The sequence below is a fragment of the Phyllobates terribilis genome, unplaced genomic scaffold (genome assembly GCF_046119375.1).
Source record: "Phyllobates terribilis strain yellow unplaced genomic scaffold, ASM4611937v1 Scaffold_5__5_contigs__length_657084704, whole genome shotgun sequence".
In the NCBI taxonomy this organism is placed as follows: Eukaryota; Metazoa; Chordata; class Amphibia; order Anura; family Dendrobatidae; genus Phyllobates; species Phyllobates terribilis.
Window position 1 is genome coordinate 21939445 of NW_027362765.1, and position 19321 is coordinate 21958765.

Sequence of the window (19321 nt, forward strand, 5' to 3'; positions counted from 1 at the left end):
GATGAATTACTATATTGTCTGTGCACGTCCAATCTGAATAGAAAAGTGGGTAGGAATATTCCTCCCCTCCTGTGACCTCATCACAGGTCCTGTGCGCACAGAACAGCCATATATGTGGTGGCGGCTCTGCAGGTGGAGGTATGTGGAGAGACCCCATTACTGGGTGCATGGGGCATTAACCCCTTCAGTACCGAGACCATTTCGGTGTTTTTATGTTGTCACATTCCAGGACATAGAACTTCTTCCTTTCCCTGTAATGTAGATGTATGAGGGGCTGGTATTTGCAGTGTGAACTGAACATTGTAGTAGCATTTTGGGGACGGGGGGTGAATGTACTAAATAGAATAATTACTTACTGGTGCAAAAGAAAAGAGGTATATTTTTTTGTTATTATCTGTCGGGTGTTTGGGCTGCCTCTCTATCTGTTGGATGGCTGCCTCTGTATCTGTAGGGTGTTGAATGGCTGCCTCTGTATCTGTCGGGTGTTGGGCGGCTGCCTCTGTATCTGTAGGGTGTTGAATGGCTGCCTCTGTGTCTGTTGGGCGGCTGCCTCTGTATCTCTCGGGTGTTGGGCGGATGCCTCTGTATCTGTAGGGTGTTGGGCGGCTGCCTCTGTATCTCTCGGGTGTTGGGCGGATGCCTCTGTATCTGTCGGGTGTTGGGCGGCTGCCTCTATATCTGTCGGGTGTTGGGCGGCTGCCTCTGTATCTGTAGGGTGTTGGGCGGCTGCCTCTGTATCTCTCGGGTGTTGGGCGGATGCCTCTGTATCTGTTGGGTGTTCGGCGGCTGCCTCTGTATCTGTCGGGTGTTGGGCGGCTGCGTCTGTATTTGTTGGATGTTGAATGGCAGCTTCTGTATCTGTCGTGTGTTGGGCGGCTGCCTCTGTATCTCTCGGGTGTTGGGCGGCTGCCTCTGTATCTGTCGGGTGTTGGGCGGCTGCCTCTGTATCTGTCGGGTGTTGGGCGGCTGCCTCTGTATCTGTCGTGTGTTGGGCGGCTGCCTCTGTATCTGTCGTGTGTTGGGCGGCTGCCTCTGTATCTGTCGTGTGTTGGGCGGCTGCCTCTGTATCGCTCGGGTGTTGGGCGGCTGCCTCTGTATCTGTTTGATGTTGAATGACTGCTTCTGTATCTGTCGGGTGTTGGGCGGCTGCTTCTGTATCTGTCGTGTGTTGGGCGGCTGCCTCTGTATCTGTTGGGTGTTGGGCGACTGACTCTGTATCTGTCAGATGTTGGGCGGCTGCCTCTGTATTCGTCGAATGTTGGGCGGCTGCCTCTGTATCTGTTGGGTGTTGGGTGACTGCCTCTGTATCTGTTGGGTGTTGGGCAGCTGCTTCTGTATCTGTCGGGTGTTGGGCGGCTGCCTCTGTATTGCTCCTGTCCGGTGTACAAAAGCATTTCTCTGCACCTAATGTAACAAACACTTATCTTTTAAAGAGGCAGTCCGGCACCACAAATTACTACATTTTCAAAATGTACAGTTACATCAAGATACAGGAAGTGATCAGCTCTGCGCCGTCTGCGAATTCTATGGTTTAATGTATCAGGACCTATTAAACAAATATCCTAGCCTTAAAAGGTCTTAACATTTAGTTAAATACACCCTGTCATTATGTTTTCAAAGAGGACCTGCCAATAGGTGAAAAGTGATCAGCTTGTACTCTTCTTTTTATTCCCTATGTTCCTCTACTGATTTTATTTATTTAGGTTTTTTTTGCCTCTTTATTTTATTACATCCGCCATATGGTTTCAGAGATATGGGCCTTTATAATTGGTGGCAATTTTTAAGCAGGATTTGCTATAAAAGTCTGATAGAAGTGGAACGTGCATAATCTCTAGTACGTGTCTCGATTCGCTCTATCTGAGTGTCTGGATGCAGTGATTGACAGTTCTGCCATCCAATATGGGACAGGAGCATGCTGAGCTGTCAGTGTCTGGAGTGACAGTTTAGCCGTCCAATCAGGACCAGGGTGTGCCGGGGCTTCATCCATGTGTCTCTTGTCCAGAGTAATTACCTGGATATGTAACCAGCTCTCTGCCTTTGATTGCTGCCAATTGTAGCTTTGCTCATGAGGAGTGTGCGTGCTCTATGCTCTTTGTCTGGTATTCTGATCTTTGCTGCTCAAAATAGGATTTGTCTTGACCATCTGTTTGCCTAGCCCTTTTTGTCATAATCCGCTACCTTCATGGAATATTGACCTCAGACTGTTTCATGACTACTCTTTTGTCTTACCCCTCTGTCTATGATGTACTCTCTTGACTTTTGACCTCGGACCTCTTGACTATCCAGCTTTATGGCTTATCTGTGAGTAGTATGTGACGCCTCGCAGCCCTCACCCTGGGAAGTGGAGTTACTCGGAGCCGGGCCTGTTGCTGGTGTTAAGGGGATGCAGTCGTGGCCTAGGCCCGTTCCATGCCCAGGGTGGTCACATTAAAAAGATGTAATGGGCTTTCAGGGTTGAGTGGTATTTCGACTACGCCACCTGTGGTGTCTGGTGATGGCCACCAGCGCTGCTGCAGTCCTCTGAGGCGGGATGTAGTGGCAGCTGAGGATGGTACTACTCCCCACAGGTGGAGCAGGGCCTCAGGGCAGAGACGAGGATGGAGGGAGTCGTAGTGTAGAAGTTCTGGTGCTGCGTGGTGCGGTGCAGAAATAAAGAGTCCGGAGGCCATAGGGGTAGACTTCCAGGATTTTTACTCACGGTGGAGAGTACAGCTGCAAGGCTTCTCCCTGCTCCTCACGGAGTTCTGCGATCACCAGGGACGGGGGTCTGACAACCTCCGAGTAAGTCCAGTGTTCAATCAGGACCCCACACCAAAGTGTTCCTAGACTTTTGACTGCCTTTTGATCGTGATCTTCATCACTGAGCGTGGATCCTGTGTGGACCTGCAGTGGATGGGGTCACAGCCCTCGTACCCTGGCCTTGGGTCGAGGGGCAGGTTGCAGATAATGAATGTCTCAACCTGGTCAAGGACCATGACCAAGAACGCCCGGAGCTTAAGAGTGTAGCTCCATCGCAAATGGATTCCAGGGAGGATGCAGACGGAGCTTTGTACGCCACCTGTCCTCTCTATGCTGATCTAGTCAGAAGGATTCCGGCTGCAGAAAGGGGTACCGGCCCCCGACACCTGATCTTGCTACTCTATGTCCTGGTCAGGGAAGCCTGGGTAGGCCCTGAGGATCCCACCGGGTAACGGAAAGAGCGGAGCTGCCACCCATACCCTTTTTCTGAGTGAAGTTCAGAGGGAGACCCGGCCTATTTACACACACACACAGACAGGAAAGGACCCGGTCTGAAGTCTAGGAACACTCTGGTGCGGGGTCCTTATTGAACACTGGACTTACTCGGAGGTTGTCAGACCCCCGTCCCTGGTGACCGCAGAACTCCGTGAGGAGCAGGGAGAAGCCTTGCAGCTGTACTCTCTACCGTGAGTAAAAATCCTGGAAGTCTACCCCTATGGCCTCCAGACTCTTTATTTCTGCACCGCACCACGCAGCACCAGAACTTCTACACTATGACTCCCTCCATCCTCATCTCTGCCCTGAGGCCCTGCTCCGCCTGTGGGGAGTACTACCATCCTCAGCTGCCACTACATCCCGCCTCAGAGGACTGCAGCAGCGCTGGTGGCCATCACCAGACACCACAGGTGGCGTAGTCGAAATACCACTCAACCCTGAAAGCCCATTACATCTTTTTAATGTGACCACCCTGGGCACGGAACGGGCCTAGGCCACGACTGCATCCCCTTAACACCAGCAACAGGCCCGCCTCCGAGTAACCCCACTTCCCAGGGTGAGGGCTGCGAGGCGTCACATACTTGGCGTAGTCGGCAGGATTGCGTGCCCGCAGCAACGGGGGAAGATTGTCCATTGCTACCGGGTACTGTGTGCCTTATACCTTGGACTGTCGTTTTCCACTTAAAATGGCGCCCGCCCAAGAAGAACAGGCGCCATAATGCTGTGAAAAGACGGTCTTTAAACACCTCCCATCGTGGGACAGGCTCCCAAATGGCGCCAAAAGTGCGGACTGCCCCTTCCATCAGAAACTGTCCGCGGGGTAGTGCCCGTCAAACTGGATGGGCTGAACGAAGGCGGGCCTGTCAGCATACCGCCAAGGAGCCGCCCCGAAAAGAGGTGGGAACGAAGGAAAGTACAAGGTGCGGCCATAACAGTCCGAGACACTCCACACCCAGCAGCGATGATGGAAGCCGCGCAGGAGAGTACCTCCGATGCTGCTCCACGAGCTGCTGCCCCGCACGGAATACGGAGAATCCGTTTAACCCCGGAGGAGGCCAAGTTCCTCCGAGAGGAGTCGCAAGACCTGACCCGGAGGGTCGCGGAGGCTCAACGCATGGTGTCCGCGGCGTGGCGGGAAGAAATGGTGCTGAAGATCCGGTCCCGCCACCAACGTGCTGCCGCCCAGGCCAGCGGAACAGCAAACCAGGAGGAGGAAACCCCGGAGGCCGCGTGCAGCCCAGGATCGAGTAAGAAGCAAACCCCTGTCCCGAGCGCCAGGCCCATGGAGGCCCTCCTGGATCTGATGCCAACACCCATGTCCCCGGGCGCTGCCGTGTGGGAGCAGCTCCTAGCTCCGGAGCCGGAGGCCCAAGTAACTGTCACCGGCGAAGGTCTGCTATGTCTCCCGAGTCCCGGTCTGCAACCCGCCTTCGCAGGGCAGACCATCACCCCCAACCCGGACTGGTCCGCGTCACCCGAGGGCCTGCAGCAACCCCTACTGTCGCCTCTGCTAGCGCCTCCGGATACCTGCCCAACTGCGGAGGAGATGGCCTGGGATAACCAGGGGGGGGACCCGATAGGCTTCCCCCAGGAGACCCGGGCTGAAGCATGGAGGAGGAAGGAGATGTGCAGAAAGCAGCTCCTCCAGTTTGACAAAGAGCGACGGGATAGGCGGATCCACTGCGAGCGCATCGAGGTGGAAGGCCGCCAAGTCCAAGGCCCTTCAGGAGGAGGCCGCCCATCCAAGCCCCAGGGAGGAAGGGCTGATAGTTCGCTTCCACCAGGAGGCGGGATGGTGCTTCATACGGAGTCCCCAGTTTGAGCAAGATTTCTTTGTCAACCGGCGGGATGTCGAGCCACAGCTGAAGAAGGGACATCCTGGCCGGAATCTCTATCCGGGTGATCTGGTGTCTTACACCCGCCACCACGGAGTGCGTGGCTGGTACGCCCTGGACCTCCATATGGTGTTCAAGGGTGAGGCCCCGCGCGCGCGCAGGTGGAGGACCGGTCAGGCTCCGTCGGGAAGAACGAGCCTTTTCCCCGGTGGGGATACCTGGACTGAACGGCCCCGGAGGCTGTGCCTTACAGTTAATCTGTTACTATTTATGTTTTGATAATGTTTTTCCTCCCGGTATAGAGAGACATTAGTCCCTGCGGACATTTGCAGAAGACAGACTTTCTTTTTAAATAGTTATGCATCTATTTAGGTGCTCCCTATTGGTTTTATACAAAACCGCATCTACTACTACCGGAGGAACACTACACCCCATTAAAAAGGTGCAGCATCCCTGTGGCGGTCGAACCCTCAGGGGCGCCACATTGTGACTAGCGTGACAGTATGGGACTTCATAGAACACTACTGGTAATGGGGAAGATGGTAATCTTACATGCGTATTTCTCTAAATTAATTTGTATGGGATTTGTATGCATTTTATCACAGTATTTCTTGGTGGTTACAGTAAGCCTGAAGATGGTGATGCTGATTCTAGTGTCGATGACTGAGACATGAACGAGTTTTACAGAAAGGATTAATATATGGGATGTATCTTCAGCATGTAGGATCTGAGGAAACCACTGCCATCAAAGAAAAAACTGCTGGTCACTGTGTGTGCTGTAGTACAAATAGTATGAGGATCCAACATATATCAGGGCCATACTGTACCCTATGGTGTGTTATACAGAACTCAAGATGGTGCCGTGTCATGTTGTATATTTGTAAGAAATGCAGTTTGTAGCATGACATAGGCCTACAATGGTAAATTAGTTAAAGGTTTAGTCCTGCTCTGCTCGCTTCCTCATCAGGTGAGAGGGGCAGGTGATGTCACATCTATTGATATCTGCCAGAATATATGCACAATTGTCAATAGCTATGGAGCTGTCCTATTCTAATGAACACTAATGTTGACATTCATTAACGTTGAGTACTAAGACTCCCATGACCCAAATTCACTTTGTACTCAAAACCCTACTACAAAATTGCCCCCAGCATTGATGCTGGTGTGAAGGCAACAGGACTATTGTCATAGGAAACATTTATTCATTTATACTTTTTACACTGCGTTTTTTATGATGTTATATCGGCTGATCTTCCCATTTAGGTTCCCACAATATTGCATCCTCTCAGTGGAGATTTTCTATATAAGAGAATTCTCCTGATTGACCCATCAAGGATGGAAATGAACAGGGACAAGATGGGGGAGAGGATATTACACCTCACCCTGGAGATCCTCTTCCGGCTTACTGGAGAGGTGAGAGATTCTGATGACGTCACATTACATCATTCTTGTCTATGGGAATAACAGATGGACAGAACTGGAGAGGCGAGGACTCTGCAAATGTCTGTAGTGAGATTTATTAATGTGTCTCTCCATAACCAGGATTACACAGTAGTGAAGAAGACCTCTAGAGAGCGCTGTCAGGCCCCTGTGTCTGAGGGATGGGGAAGACCCCTGAGCCCAATCACGGGGCCTCCACCTCACCCCTTGATACATGAGGACATCAATGACCAGAAGATCCTAGAACTCACCTACAAGATGATTGAGCTGCTGACTGGAGAGGTGACACTGCTGGGACATTATACAGTAATGCTATGAAGGGATCGGGGGGATGACGGTATCATTGTATATGTCAGGTTCCTATAAGGTGTCAGGATGTCGCCATCTATTTCTCCATGGAGGAGTGGGAGTATTTAGAAGGACACAAAGATCTGTACAAGGACGTCATGATGGAGGACCCCCAGCCCCTCACATCACCAGGTAATAGACAGGACTAAATACACACGACCTATAATTATCTATATGTATAGAATGAGTTCACTCCCTGTGTGTGTTTCCTCCAGTTCTATCCAGTAAGAAGAAAACACCAGAGAGATGTCCCCCTCCTCTTCTTCCACAGGACTGTAAACAAGAAGATCCCAATGTTCCTCAGAATCATCAGGTAGATGGAGAGAAGGTGTCATGAGATCTCCCCTATGATGTGTAGACGGCTGTGAATATCTTGTGCTCAGTCTTGTTTTATCCACCAGTATTATATGTTTTATACTTGTGTAATGAGAACGGTGGAGATGGCAGGATTAGAGCTGATCATAGGTGTGACTTCTCCATCTGTCTGTGACTTTTACAATATTTGTTTCAGGGTGAAGATCTGAACCATAGTAATTCTACAGAGACATATGTGAGGGGTGATGAGCAGTGTAAAGAGGAGATTCCAACAGATAACCTCCCAGGTGACTTATAGCCTCTAAATTCTACTCAGTCACACAATATATGTTGTATTTTTATGACATGGATTTTATTAGATTTTTTTTTTTTAATTTCTCAACATATTTTTATTGGAAAAGCTAAACTGGCACAATTGACACTTTTTCCACCTAAAAAAATCACAGGGTTGCTCTCTATACAGTCTGTTCTCTCCATACGGACTTATGATTGGTACAGATAAATCACTGGCCACAGCAAAATTGTGCTGTCTACCTCTGCCATCAGTGACTGACCACAACGGTCATGGTCTTCTGGCCAGAAGCTAAGTACAGAGATCGGCGAATATATCTGGGCAGATAAGAAAAAGAGTGTTGAGGGATCAGTAAGGTAAGTATAATTTATCCCATTAAATTAAAGATTTAGGGGTGGACAACCTTTTTAATGATTTCCACAGGTTGCCAATTGGGTCGTCATGCCAACATCTGGGAGCCTCCGCAGACATCGCTGGACGCCGGAGAGGAGGTAAGTATCGGCACTTACTTCCCCCCTTGTCCCCGCAATGTTGCGATTGACTTCGATCGCAGCATTTCGGGGGTTAATGTGCTGGGAGCAGTGCAGGACCGCTCCCGGCACATAGCATCGGGTGTCAGCTGTGACAATCAGCTGACACCCGGTGGCGATCACCCCGCACCGCTTGTGTGCGGGCGAGATCGCAGCGCGCGTGATAGTACATAGCTGGTCCATAAGTCCCTGGGCGCAGCTACGTACTATTACTGACTTGATCGGAAAGGGGTTAAACTCTATTTCATCATCAGGAGCTGGAGAGTCTCTGGGGTAACAGAGAGTTCCAAAGAAACAATTTAGAACTAGTGGCTACAATGGCCAAACTGAATAATGAAAATTACCAGCTTTGGAATTTATAAGTGTAATTATACAAAATGAAGCTTAGGAAGTAAAGCGATTTAACAGGAAGCAAGGATCACCATGCTACAGCTTGCCTACTTTAGACACATTATACGAAGAGAGCAATCACTGGAGAAGAACCTAATGGTCGGCAGAGAATGAACAAGTTGAAGAGGAAGACCAGCAACTCAATGGCTTGATACTATCAAAATATTTGAGGAGAAGACCTGGTGGACCTATCTAGGCTTGCACAAGATCAATCTTCCTACTGAGCCAAAGGATGTAAAAAAAAAAAAAAAAAAAAGTGATTGCACATCTGAGATCAGTGGGTGCGAGTATAAAAGACAGCCATATTTTATTCTGTTTTCAGCAAAAAGGTGATGAAATAAAAATGCTACAAACCCTAAAACAAAATTATGAGACCATAGATATTAAAAAATATAAAGCATTATCTGGGAATTCAGATAGAGAGAGAGGAAGATGGCAGTCTGTTAGCCATGAATGGAGCAAGTAATGTTTTTCTTTAGTTGATGGTAATAGGGTTCCCGCCTTGTTAAAAAAAAAAATAAGTCTAGTGTCTGTTAGAGATGATATTCATGCATTCTTCTCTACGGGCTTTTGGACATGTCTTGGCTAACTCCAGTGGGTCAAGGGTTAGATAATGCACCGAGTTGTCCTTTATTGCAGTCTGAAAGGACAGTGATAAGTTCATATCAGACGCCAGGAACATTCTGAAATCTGCAGCCCACCATCTGCAGTCAGAGCAATAGTTTCCTGCTGACATTATACCCGGATGTAATTGAATTTTATTCTTTGCAATCCTGCTAGTATTGGCCAGTTACTCTTTTATGCTTACCTGTAAATTGAGGCTAGCCGCATTCATCTTGGGGTCCCAAGTATTAGAAGTGCAGATGATGGCACTCACCACATCATGCAGAAATCTTCTTCTTTATTGCTTGCTACGAGACAATAATCAGGTGGGAAAAGTACAGGCAAACACCAACAAGCAGTTATCTTGGTGTTGGCTAGAAGAGGTAGTTCAAAAGATCATTAGTATTCACCTTTTGGCTATGTGCCCACGTAGCAGATTTGATGCAGAGTGTTTTTGCCTCTCTCTGGCAGAAAAAAGCGCATGCAGATTTACATGCGTTTTTTCTGCCAGAAAGAAGCGTTTTTTCAGCGTTTTTACATGCGTTTTCGTATGCGTTTTTTCAAGCTCTTTTCCAAGCGATTTTGAGCATCACTTGTAAAAGTGCTTGACAAGTTGGTCACACAATATAAATCCATGCAACCAGCATGGATTTATATTGTGTGACCAACTTAGATGCTTTAAATGCTGCATCTATATTAAAAAAAAAAAGAATTAAAAAGTTAAAAATAAAAAAAACCTGTATACTCAACTCTCCGGTCTGCTCCCGGCGGCGTCCTCTCTCCTCGGCGTCCCGCGGTGTACTTGCAGAACCTGCGGTGACATCATTTAGTCAGCTGATGGTCATGCGACCATCACCTGACCGCTGGCGTCAGCGGTCGCGTGACCATCAGCTGACTAAATTACGTCACCGCAGGTCCTGCAAGTACACCGCGGGACGCCGAGGAGAGAGGGCACCGCCGGGAGCAGACCGGAGAGGTGAGTATACAGGTTTGTTTTTTTTTTACTTTTTTATTTCTTTTTTTCACCGTGTGGTAGCCGGGATGAAGAGGAGTTGTAGTCTCTTCATCCTGGGTACCACACGCACCGCGATTACGCTGCAAATTCACGGCCATTGAATTTAATTGAAACGCAGCAAATCCACATATACCTGCGGGTTTGCTGCGTTTCAATGTTCCTCAATGGCCGCGAATTTGCAGCGTAATCGCGGTAGAAATGGTCATGCTGCGTTTTGCAACGCAATGCGAATTTGGTGCGCTAATTAGCGCATCATGTGCACAGCACATCCGAATTCACATTGCTTTGCATGGCAGACGGTTTTACAAGTGTTTTCGCAGCCGTAAAAACGCCGCAAAAACGCTACGTGGGCACATGGCCTTTCACCCAAATTAAATTCAAAGAACTGGGGCATACTCAGAAGTCAAGCAATTGTACATATAAAGAAGCACTCCCACTAAATTTTTTATTGATTAAATGTGTGTGTACATGCATGCATGTAATGTAGTGTAGGTGTATTAATATACTCCCCATTCTATGGTGTCCAGCACCGTTCTTCTCTATTAAGTCACCACAATTCAGACTAGCCGGCTCGTTCTATGTGCTATGCATGAGCCGAAAGTTGATTTTACGATGAAAGGCTATGGAGCCTCGTTCTCACACTCCATAGGCTTTCATTGTAAAAGAGATTTCCAGGTCATGCAGAGCGCAGCGTGACCCGGCCAGTCTTCAGAGTGGTGACATCACAGGGAAGCTGATAAGTCCGGCGCTGGACACTGGAGAAAGTGGCGGTAGGTCTATGCCAGTCTTAATAAATCTCCCTCCTTGGCTTTTATTGTGTATAGAAGGAGTATAAAAAAATAAATCCTACATATTTTTATATCCACTGCATGATTTTATTAATAATAAAAAAAAAACACGTGCTACTCCAACCCTACACTTGCTACAGTGCCATTGCTTTTTCTTACATGAACATGCTGCTTCACCACTGTGCCTTGCTGTGTGCTAACATGCAGATAGCTTCAAGTGAGTGTTTGAGCTTAACCTGTTTAGGCTAACATAATCTATTAGTCCTTGTATTCAAGTTTCCTGTTGCCTCCACTGTCTTGATCTGTTAATAATTTAATTTTACTGAAATAAATTGAATTTCTAAAATAAAAACATTTCTGTTGGCAGATGATTGTACCTGGAGCTTAGGTTTCAACACCGATGATCATGGTATCAAACCAGATACATTGGAAGAGGATGTCATTATCCCACATTTACGTTCAACGCTTCACAGCGAAGATCTATCATCTGATCCTTTGCAGCATGTGCTATCTTCTGACTCAATACTGAATGTTCATCAAAATAAAAATAACGGAAGGGATGTGGAACATAGAACAGCTTGTACACAAACAGAGCCATTTTCATGTTTAGAATGTGGGAAAAGTTTTAAGCACACATTGACTCGTGTTTCACATCAGAGAATTCAGCCAGGGGAGAAGCCATTTTCATGTTCTAAATGTGGGGAATGTTTTTCATCCAATTCAGCTCTTCTAGTACATAACAAAATCCACACAGGAAAGAAGCCATTTTCATGTTCGGATTGTGGGAAATGTTTTACCCACAAAGGATATTTTTTTATACATAAAAGAATTCACACAGGGGAGAAGCCATACACATGTCCAGAATGTATGAAATGTTTTATTTGCAAAGGCGATCTTGTTAAACATCAGAAAACTCACGCAAGGGAAAGACCATTTTCATGTTCAGAATGTGGGAAATGTTTTAAAAGCAAAGCAAATCTTTCTGAACACCATATAACTCATTCAGGTGAGAAGCCATTTTCCTGTTCAGAATGTGGGAATTGTTATTCCAGAAAATCAAGACTTTTTAGACATCAGAGAATCCATACAGGAGAGAAGCCATTTTCATGTTCAGAATGTGGGAGTTGTTATTCCAATAAATCAAAACTTATTATACATCTAAGAACTCACACAGGAGAAAAGCCATTTTTATGTTCAGAATGTGGGAAATGTTACTATGATAAATCTAATCTTGTTGTACATTTAAGAACTCACACAGGGGAGAAACCATTTGCATGTTCAGAATGTGGGAAATGTTTTAGCCAAAAAGCAAATCTTTGTACACACCAGAGAATTCACACTGGAGAGAAGCCATTTTCGTGTTCAGACTGTGACAAATGTTTTGCCTACAAAGCAGATCTTCTTAAACATAAGAAAAGTCACACAGGGGGGAAATCATTTTCATGTTGAGAATGTGTAAAATGTGTTACAGAGAAATTACATCATATTAAGTATCAGAGATCTAGCAATTATATATTTTTTAAGTCCTTCTGTTGAAAAATTGTACAAGAAAAGTTATATTATACTTAGGTTACAATCAAAGTAAGTCACAAATTTAAATGGAAAAGGGAAAGCAATTTGGAGCGCTGGTTGATGATTTGGAAATGTATGTAATTAATAATAAATATCAGAAAACAACATCTAAATATTTCTTTGCAGCCATTGCATTGAGTTGCAGTTTGTTTTGCAGCTATGGGAAAATCAACTATATTTAAAATGTATAAAATAACAAATGAATGAGCTTGTGAGTGATTTGTTATTAAGTGTGATTTGGCTTAAGTATGTGACTTGTGATTCAGTGACATTGGATTTAGAAAGTTTAGAAGAGAGTAACTCGTACTAATTCACTGTTTGCATTTACTTCTTTATATTCCTATGTTGCATAATCCCCATTAGTAAAATGCGCTCCATTATTGACAATGCCATCCAATGTACATTGACGCGCCCTCTGGGCCGTGGGGTACTCGGTGCCGGGCCAGTCGTTGCTAGGGGAGATGTCACAGTGGCGGTGACCCGGTCCGTGACCCAGGGCGGTCAATCAAAAGGGGAATTATTTACAGGGGATTTATAGTTCTTGTATAGAGTTCGTGACGCCACCTGTGGTATGCGGCTAAAGGGAGCCGCCACTGCGGGGCAGGTCCTCTGGAGCTGGTGTAAATGCAGCAGAGTTGGTTTAGCTCTCCACAGGTAGAGCTTAGCTCCAGGGCTGTGCTGAGATGTTATGGATGTTGCAGTGTAGTGCAGGGGGTGATGGCGCAGCAATAACTTCACAGTGACAGTGGGGTGCAGTCTTCAGAGTTCACTCACAGTTGTTAAGTTCCTCAGGTTGCACTGTCCAGCTTACAGCCTCCCACGTCGCGCTGCGTTCACCAGGCAGGGTTTCAGCAAACTCCCAGGTGATTCAAGAGTGCCTGACAGGACCCGTTCTATATGACCTTCTCAGCCGTCTTTCTGCGCTGGCCCTCACCCTTCTTGCCCTGCGCCTCGCCAAACAATGTCCCAAGCCGGTATTCTCGGATCTTTCTGGGCAACCTGGAGTTCCCTGGATCCTATGTGGTTACCTTTTTGGCGACTTGAGTGCGGATGTGGCAACTGCACCATGAAAGTACAGAAGCCTCCAGTTTCCAGTTGAACTTTGTAATTCTCACTGGTCAGGGGCCGGTCCCCTCTGCGGCTTGATCCCACCGCCTGGCAGATTCGGGCGTACGGGTGGCCTCCAGCACTGCCCGTACCCCTGGGATCCCTTTCCCATTCCTGGAGCCTTTCTCCTGCTCCTCTCTCGTTCCTCCTCTCCTTCTCAGTCTTGGGCCTCTCTCCTAGGCCCTCCTCCAGAGCAGAGCTCCTGCTCCCTCTACTTCTCCTCTCAGACTGATCTGTCTTTCCAAGATGGTTCCCTCTTTTATATCACTTCTAACAAGTGCTCCCTGATCTACGTCCTCCACCCACACCCACTACATGGTTCCCCCCCACACCAGCCAGGGTCAGGGCTCAGCAGGAAGCGCGACACATCTTGCCCCTCCAGCTGGTCTGGAGTAGTGTAGTGTTGGATGCAGGTGTTAGGGTCCCGGGCAGCACTCTATCCTTACCTGAGAGTGAGATACCACACCTCTGGGTGAGATGCAGTACCTCTGTGGCGACTGAACCCGCAGGGGCGCCACATACCCCCTTGTCTCATTGTTTGAGCATTTAATCAATTTGCATAGTTGGTATACCCCTGTTCTTTAAATCAACAACTAGCTCGCTTAGTAAAATATGTAATTAGCATCTTAACAAACATTATTGTTCCAAGACCAAGAGAAGTCAACATTCAGGTTTATACAAATATTACTTGACCAGCCAAAGAAACACACACAATCTAAAGTCAATACAAACACAATAGTCTATCTTGGCCTAATCAATCAAGACGTCTAGCTAATTAGATTAGAAGCTGTGTTGTCAAAGTAGTATTTTCTGAAACAGTGCGCCAAGCTACACCAGGGAGGCAGCGGGAGATTATGGAGGTGAATGAGTGGCTCAGGAATTCATTTAGGAAGGAGGATTTGGGTTTTTTGGAGAAGTGGGCCAACTTCTCTGTTGGATACAGGCTCTACGCTGCATCTCAATGGGGAGGATGCCACTGTGCTGGGGGAAAAAGGGTTAGAAGGTTGGAGGAGTTAGAGAAATTATGATATGGTGGGGATAACTGAGACCTGTTTGTTGAGGTTTGTTATAACTTTACAAATATAATGGAAGTGGCATAAAATATCCTCACAAAGCAAATAGATAAGGCTTCAAAATCAGGGATAAGATATTATTATAGTGCGGCTTCAACTACCCTGGTATAAATTGGGGAGCAGAAACCTGCAGGTCTAGCAGAAGATGCAGGTTTTTGAAAATAAGTAAAGACAATTACCTTTCACAACTGGTTCAGGATCCAACAAGAAGGGGCACTGCTAGACCTAATATTAACCAATAGGCCCGGCAGAATATAAACCCCCGTCATCTTGAAGCCTGTTTTCACCTTCCTGACCAGGTCAATTTTTTGAATTCTGACCAGTGTCACTTTATGAGGTAATAACTCTGGAACACTTCAAAGGATCACGGTAATTCTGAGATTGTTTTTTTTTGGCACATATGTACTTTATGATAGTGGTAAAATTTATTTGATATGACTTACGTTAATTTGTGAAAAAATCGTAAATTTGGCAAAAATTTTGAAAATTTTGCAATTTTCAAACTTTGAATTTTTATGCCCTTAAATCAGAGTCACACAAAAAACGATGCTGACGTCACGACAAGTCCAGGCTGCAGCCGAGGGTCCCTCTTCCGCGTTCCACCAATGGCTGCTGGGTTGTGGGCGGGGTTATTACCCTGTATCACACCCAGCATCCACCACGCGCTCTCCCTGTCCCCATTCATTGGTAAAGCGCGCTGTGGACACTGGGTGTGACGCAGGGAATACCCCCGCCCACAACCCAGAAACCACCGCGGGGACCCCAGCGCTGAGTTACGCCTCACTTGTCGTGACGTCAGCGTGGGGTCACGTGATACCTATGAGCGGCCAGTGATAGCGCCACACACAGGCATTATCTGCAACACAAGGTATTTACAGAGATACTTATGCCCACATGCTGAAAACATTGGGCAACTTAAAAAAAAGTACCGGCCAACCCCTTTAATAAATAACATTTACCCTTTACTATGACAGCACCGTACAGAGAGAGAGTACTCGCCCCCAGGAACAGGAAAACTACCAAAATAGAAGGGGCAGCACCTCTCTACCTCCCCAGTGGTTTCCTGTTCCTGGAAGAGGATACCTACGGTGGAACAACATACCTGGGGAGATTTCTCCTGGTGCCGTGCTGACCTGGTAACCCTGGTAGCCGGAGGGCTGTACCAAGAGGTGGGGGCAATCTTCTTGGTAGGATCGCTCCAACCTCCGGATTGTTAGGTTGGTGCTGAGGGGAGCACAGAGCACCAGGAGATCATAAGAAAGATGGCGCTGGTTTGTTAAACGGCGCATGCTCGGTGCCGGATATGACGTCGGCAAGGGCTACAGGGCGGTCTGCTTCCGGATTTGGAGAATGACACCGCCGATACACGTGGCATTGCGAAAGTCGCCGCAGTTAAAAAAAAAGAGAGACCCCACCACCCCATGCAGACCCAGCTCCTCCCACACTGAATATAAGTGGCACATGGTGTGGGTCCCTGAGCAGGTGAGGTGTGCTTAGCATAATATTGCTGAGTGTGCTACTGCTCCTGGCGCAGTAGTTCTGGGGCCCTAGGACGGGGTGAGTGTTTCTCCTGCACACACACATATTGACTGGTGTCATTACCTATTTTCGGATAGAACTAGGAAAACGGTGACCAAGACAAAAAATAAAGATTGTGCCTTATGCAAGAACGCTTTACCGAAATCATAGCTAAAAAGCTTTGCCGTGCCTGTATAGAGAAAACAGTAATGGAGCAATCCCCGTCTCTAATTCAGGAGATAAAAACCTTAATCAAAGACGAAGTTAAAAATACTGTAAAAAAGGAAATACGACATACCCGGGGTCCGTCCACCTCCTCAGGCATACAGCATACTCTCTCAGACATTAGCTCAGAGGAGGAAAAGGAAGAATCAGGAGAATTAGTTGACTTTGATAGCTCAGAACCATCTTAATCTGATGGGGCATATGGCCAACCATGCTTCCCAGTGGAAGAAACGTCAAAACTATTAAAAGTCATTAGGTCTTCTATGGGGGTAGAGACCCCGAGGGAGCGTAGATCTGTGCAGAATTCCATGTTCAGTAACCTGGAGGAGCACAAACATTGGGTGTTCCCAGTCCAAAAAAACTTACTTTCCTTGATAAAAAAGAGTGGAAAAAAACAGTTAAATATGTGTTAGTCCCAAACATACTTAAATGAAAGTATCCTTTTGAAGATTAGTTGACAAATGTTTGGGAAAAATCCCAAAAAATTGACGTGGCTATTGCCACGGAAGTAGCCCTTCCTTTTGAGGATCTAGGTTCTCTAAAAGATACTTTAGATAAAAAGGTTGACACATTCCTCAGGGGCACATGGGAGGCACCAGCCGGTTCCTTTAAGCCCAGCATAGCAGCCACAAGTACTGCTAGCTCTCTAGAGAAGTGGCTACAAGAACTGGAGTCTCAAATAAGAAATAAATGTCCTAGAGAACAACTCCTGGAAGCACTCCCCACTATCCAGAAAGAAGCTGACTTCCTGGCTGACGCTTCAGTAGACAGTGTTAGGTTTGCGGCCTGGGCCTGTGGTCTCTCAAACTCGGCGCGCAGAGCCCTTTGGATTAAGAATTGGTCAGCCGATTTCCAATCCAAAATGAAATTATGTGCCATTCCTTGCCAAGGTGACTATTTGTTCTGGACAGTCCTTGACATATTGGAGAAGGCAGCTGATAAAAAGTGAAATTTTCCCTCTCCCTCACAAAGATATAAAAAATCCTTTCGCGGGTCAACAACCAGGGGAAGAGGAAGAAGCCAGAGAGAGGATAGTGGAAGAGGGGGTCGAGCCTGGAGAAGAGACAGGGGTCAGTCCAAGGGATTCCTGTTTAATAAGGAAACAAACCACCAATGACACCAGTTTACCAGTGGGGGGAAGATTAAAGCAATTTTATCATCAGTGGGCCTTGCTGCTCGCTACCCGATGGATAGTGGATACTCTTTCCAGAGGCTTAAAAATAGGTTTTTCTTCCGTTCCCCCACTTTGGATGATAGAGACCAAGGTAGGCAAGACCAAGCAGATCACATTAGAAGCGAAAATCATAAAGTTACTAGACAAACGTGTGTTAATCAGTGTGCCAGAGCTGGAAAAAGGAAGAGGCTTTTACAGCAATTTATTTCTAATAAAAAAAAACGATGGTTCCTACAGAACAATAATAAATCTAAAAGCCTTGAACGTATATATAAAAACAGAAAAATTCAAGATGGAGACTTTGATATCGACAGTAAAGCTTTTGTACCCCTTAAGTTTCATGGCAGTGATAGACTTAAAGGATGCGTACTATCACATCCCAATCCACCCAGTTCACCAACAATATCTCAGGGTGGCAGTAGAGTTCCAAGGTGACCTTTTGCATCTACAATATCAGTGCCTGCCAATTGGGCTGTCACTAGCGCCCAGAATTTTTACCAAGGTAGTGGCAGAAATTACATCCTATGTAAGGAAAAAAGACATATTAATAGTGCCATACCTAGACGATTTTTTTAATAGTCGGGGACTCCGAAAAAGCCTGTACAATAGCGGTCAAAAAAGTTCTATCCATCCTAACAAGGTTGGGTTGGATAGTAATCGAAGAAAAATCAAGACCCAAGCCCATTCAACTTCAAACTTTTTTGGGCATCAACCTGGATGCTATTCATCAGCGTTGCCTCCTTTCACAAGAGAAGATTCAAAAAATCTAAAATATTCAGGAAAGACATATAATCTTGGTAAAAGAAGCCATGTCCTTGCTAGGATCCCTGACAGCCACAATTCCAGCGGTATAGTGGGCTCATTTCCACACAAGAAGACTACAGTAGGAAATCCTGGAAATACAGACCTCAGAAGGAGATCAGCTGGACTACAAAGTTCAGCTGGCTACAAAAACACTAAATTCTCTAAATTGGTGGGCAGATTCAGGAAATATCTTGAAGGGGGTCCCATGGACGGTACAAGATCCAGTTGTAATCTCCACGGACGCAAGCCCGACAGGTTAGGGTGCCCACCTAGAGGGGGTTTGGTTTCAGTGTCTATGGGATTCCAAATTAAAAAGCGGTTCTTCAAACCTAAAAGAACTGGCAGCAGTCAGGAAAGCATTGCAGGCAACCTTAAAATACTGTATGGGGAAGGATGTAGTAATCCCATTGGCCAACAGCACAGAAGTGGCTTATTTAAATCACCAAGGGGGAACCAGGTCAGACCCATTAATGTTGGAGGTAGAGAAATTATTCTCCATAGCAGAGCAAAATCTTCTATCGCTATCAAGCTGTCACTTAAGGGGTTCAGAAAATATAATCGCCAATTATTTAAGTCGCCATTCACTCATTCAAAGAGAATGGGCTCTAAACAGAAGAGCCGGCGATCAGATTTGATCGGCCTGGGGTCTTCCGGAAATAGATTTATTCGCAACCAGGTAAAAGTTCTATTCTCTAAATCCAAGGGAGTCACCAGACGGGGTGGATGCTCTTCTGCAGAAATGGGGGTTTCGCCTGGCATATGCCTTCCCGCCCTTTCCCTTAATTCCCATAGTATTAAAAAAGATACGCGAGGACAAAGCCAGAGTAATACTGATTGCCCCCTTCTGGCCGAAAAGGGCCTGGTTTACTTGGCTAAGGGTCATGTCAGTCTCGGACCCCTGGATCCTACCCAACAATCCAGATCTACTATCCCAAGGTCCGGTGACCCATCGTCAGATTCCCAGATTACACCTAACTGCCTGAAACTTGATAGGGGATTGTTATCGGCCCGAGGTTTCTCTGAAAACTTAATTTCAACTCTCCTGTTGAGCTGATAAA

The 19321-nt window shown here is 46.6% G+C and overlaps 1 protein-coding gene across 1 annotated transcript; it reads left to right on the forward strand.

Moving 5' to 3' along the window:
- Positions 1 to 75: 75 nt before the first annotated feature.
- LOC141270549 (uncharacterized) lies at positions 76 to 12541 on the forward strand. The gene is made up of 7 exons (XM_073680610.1): positions 76 to 138; positions 6333 to 6482; positions 6612 to 6791; positions 6866 to 6989; positions 7073 to 7170; positions 7369 to 7459; positions 11158 to 12541. The coding sequence occupies exons 2-7, from the start codon at positions 6405 to 6407 to the stop codon at positions 12237 to 12239; spliced, it is 1653 nt and encodes a 550-aa protein (XP_073536711.1). The 5' UTR covers positions 76 to 138; positions 6333 to 6404; the 3' UTR covers positions 12240 to 12541.
- The last annotated feature ends 6780 nt before the right edge of the window (positions 12542 to 19321 follow it).

Coding starts and splice junctions, on each gene's coding strand:
- LOC141270549 (XM_073680610.1), top strand. CDS start 6,405: ATGGAAATGAACAGGGACAAGATGGGGGAGAGGATATTACACCTCACC. Junction 6,483..6,611: donor TCTTCCGGCTTACTGGAGAG/GTGAGAGATTCT, acceptor CTCCATAACCAG/GATTACACAGTAGTGAAGAA. Junction 7,460..11,157: donor TCCAACAGATAACCTCCCAG/GTGACTTATAGC, acceptor TTCTGTTGGCAG/ATGATTGTACCTGGAGCTTA.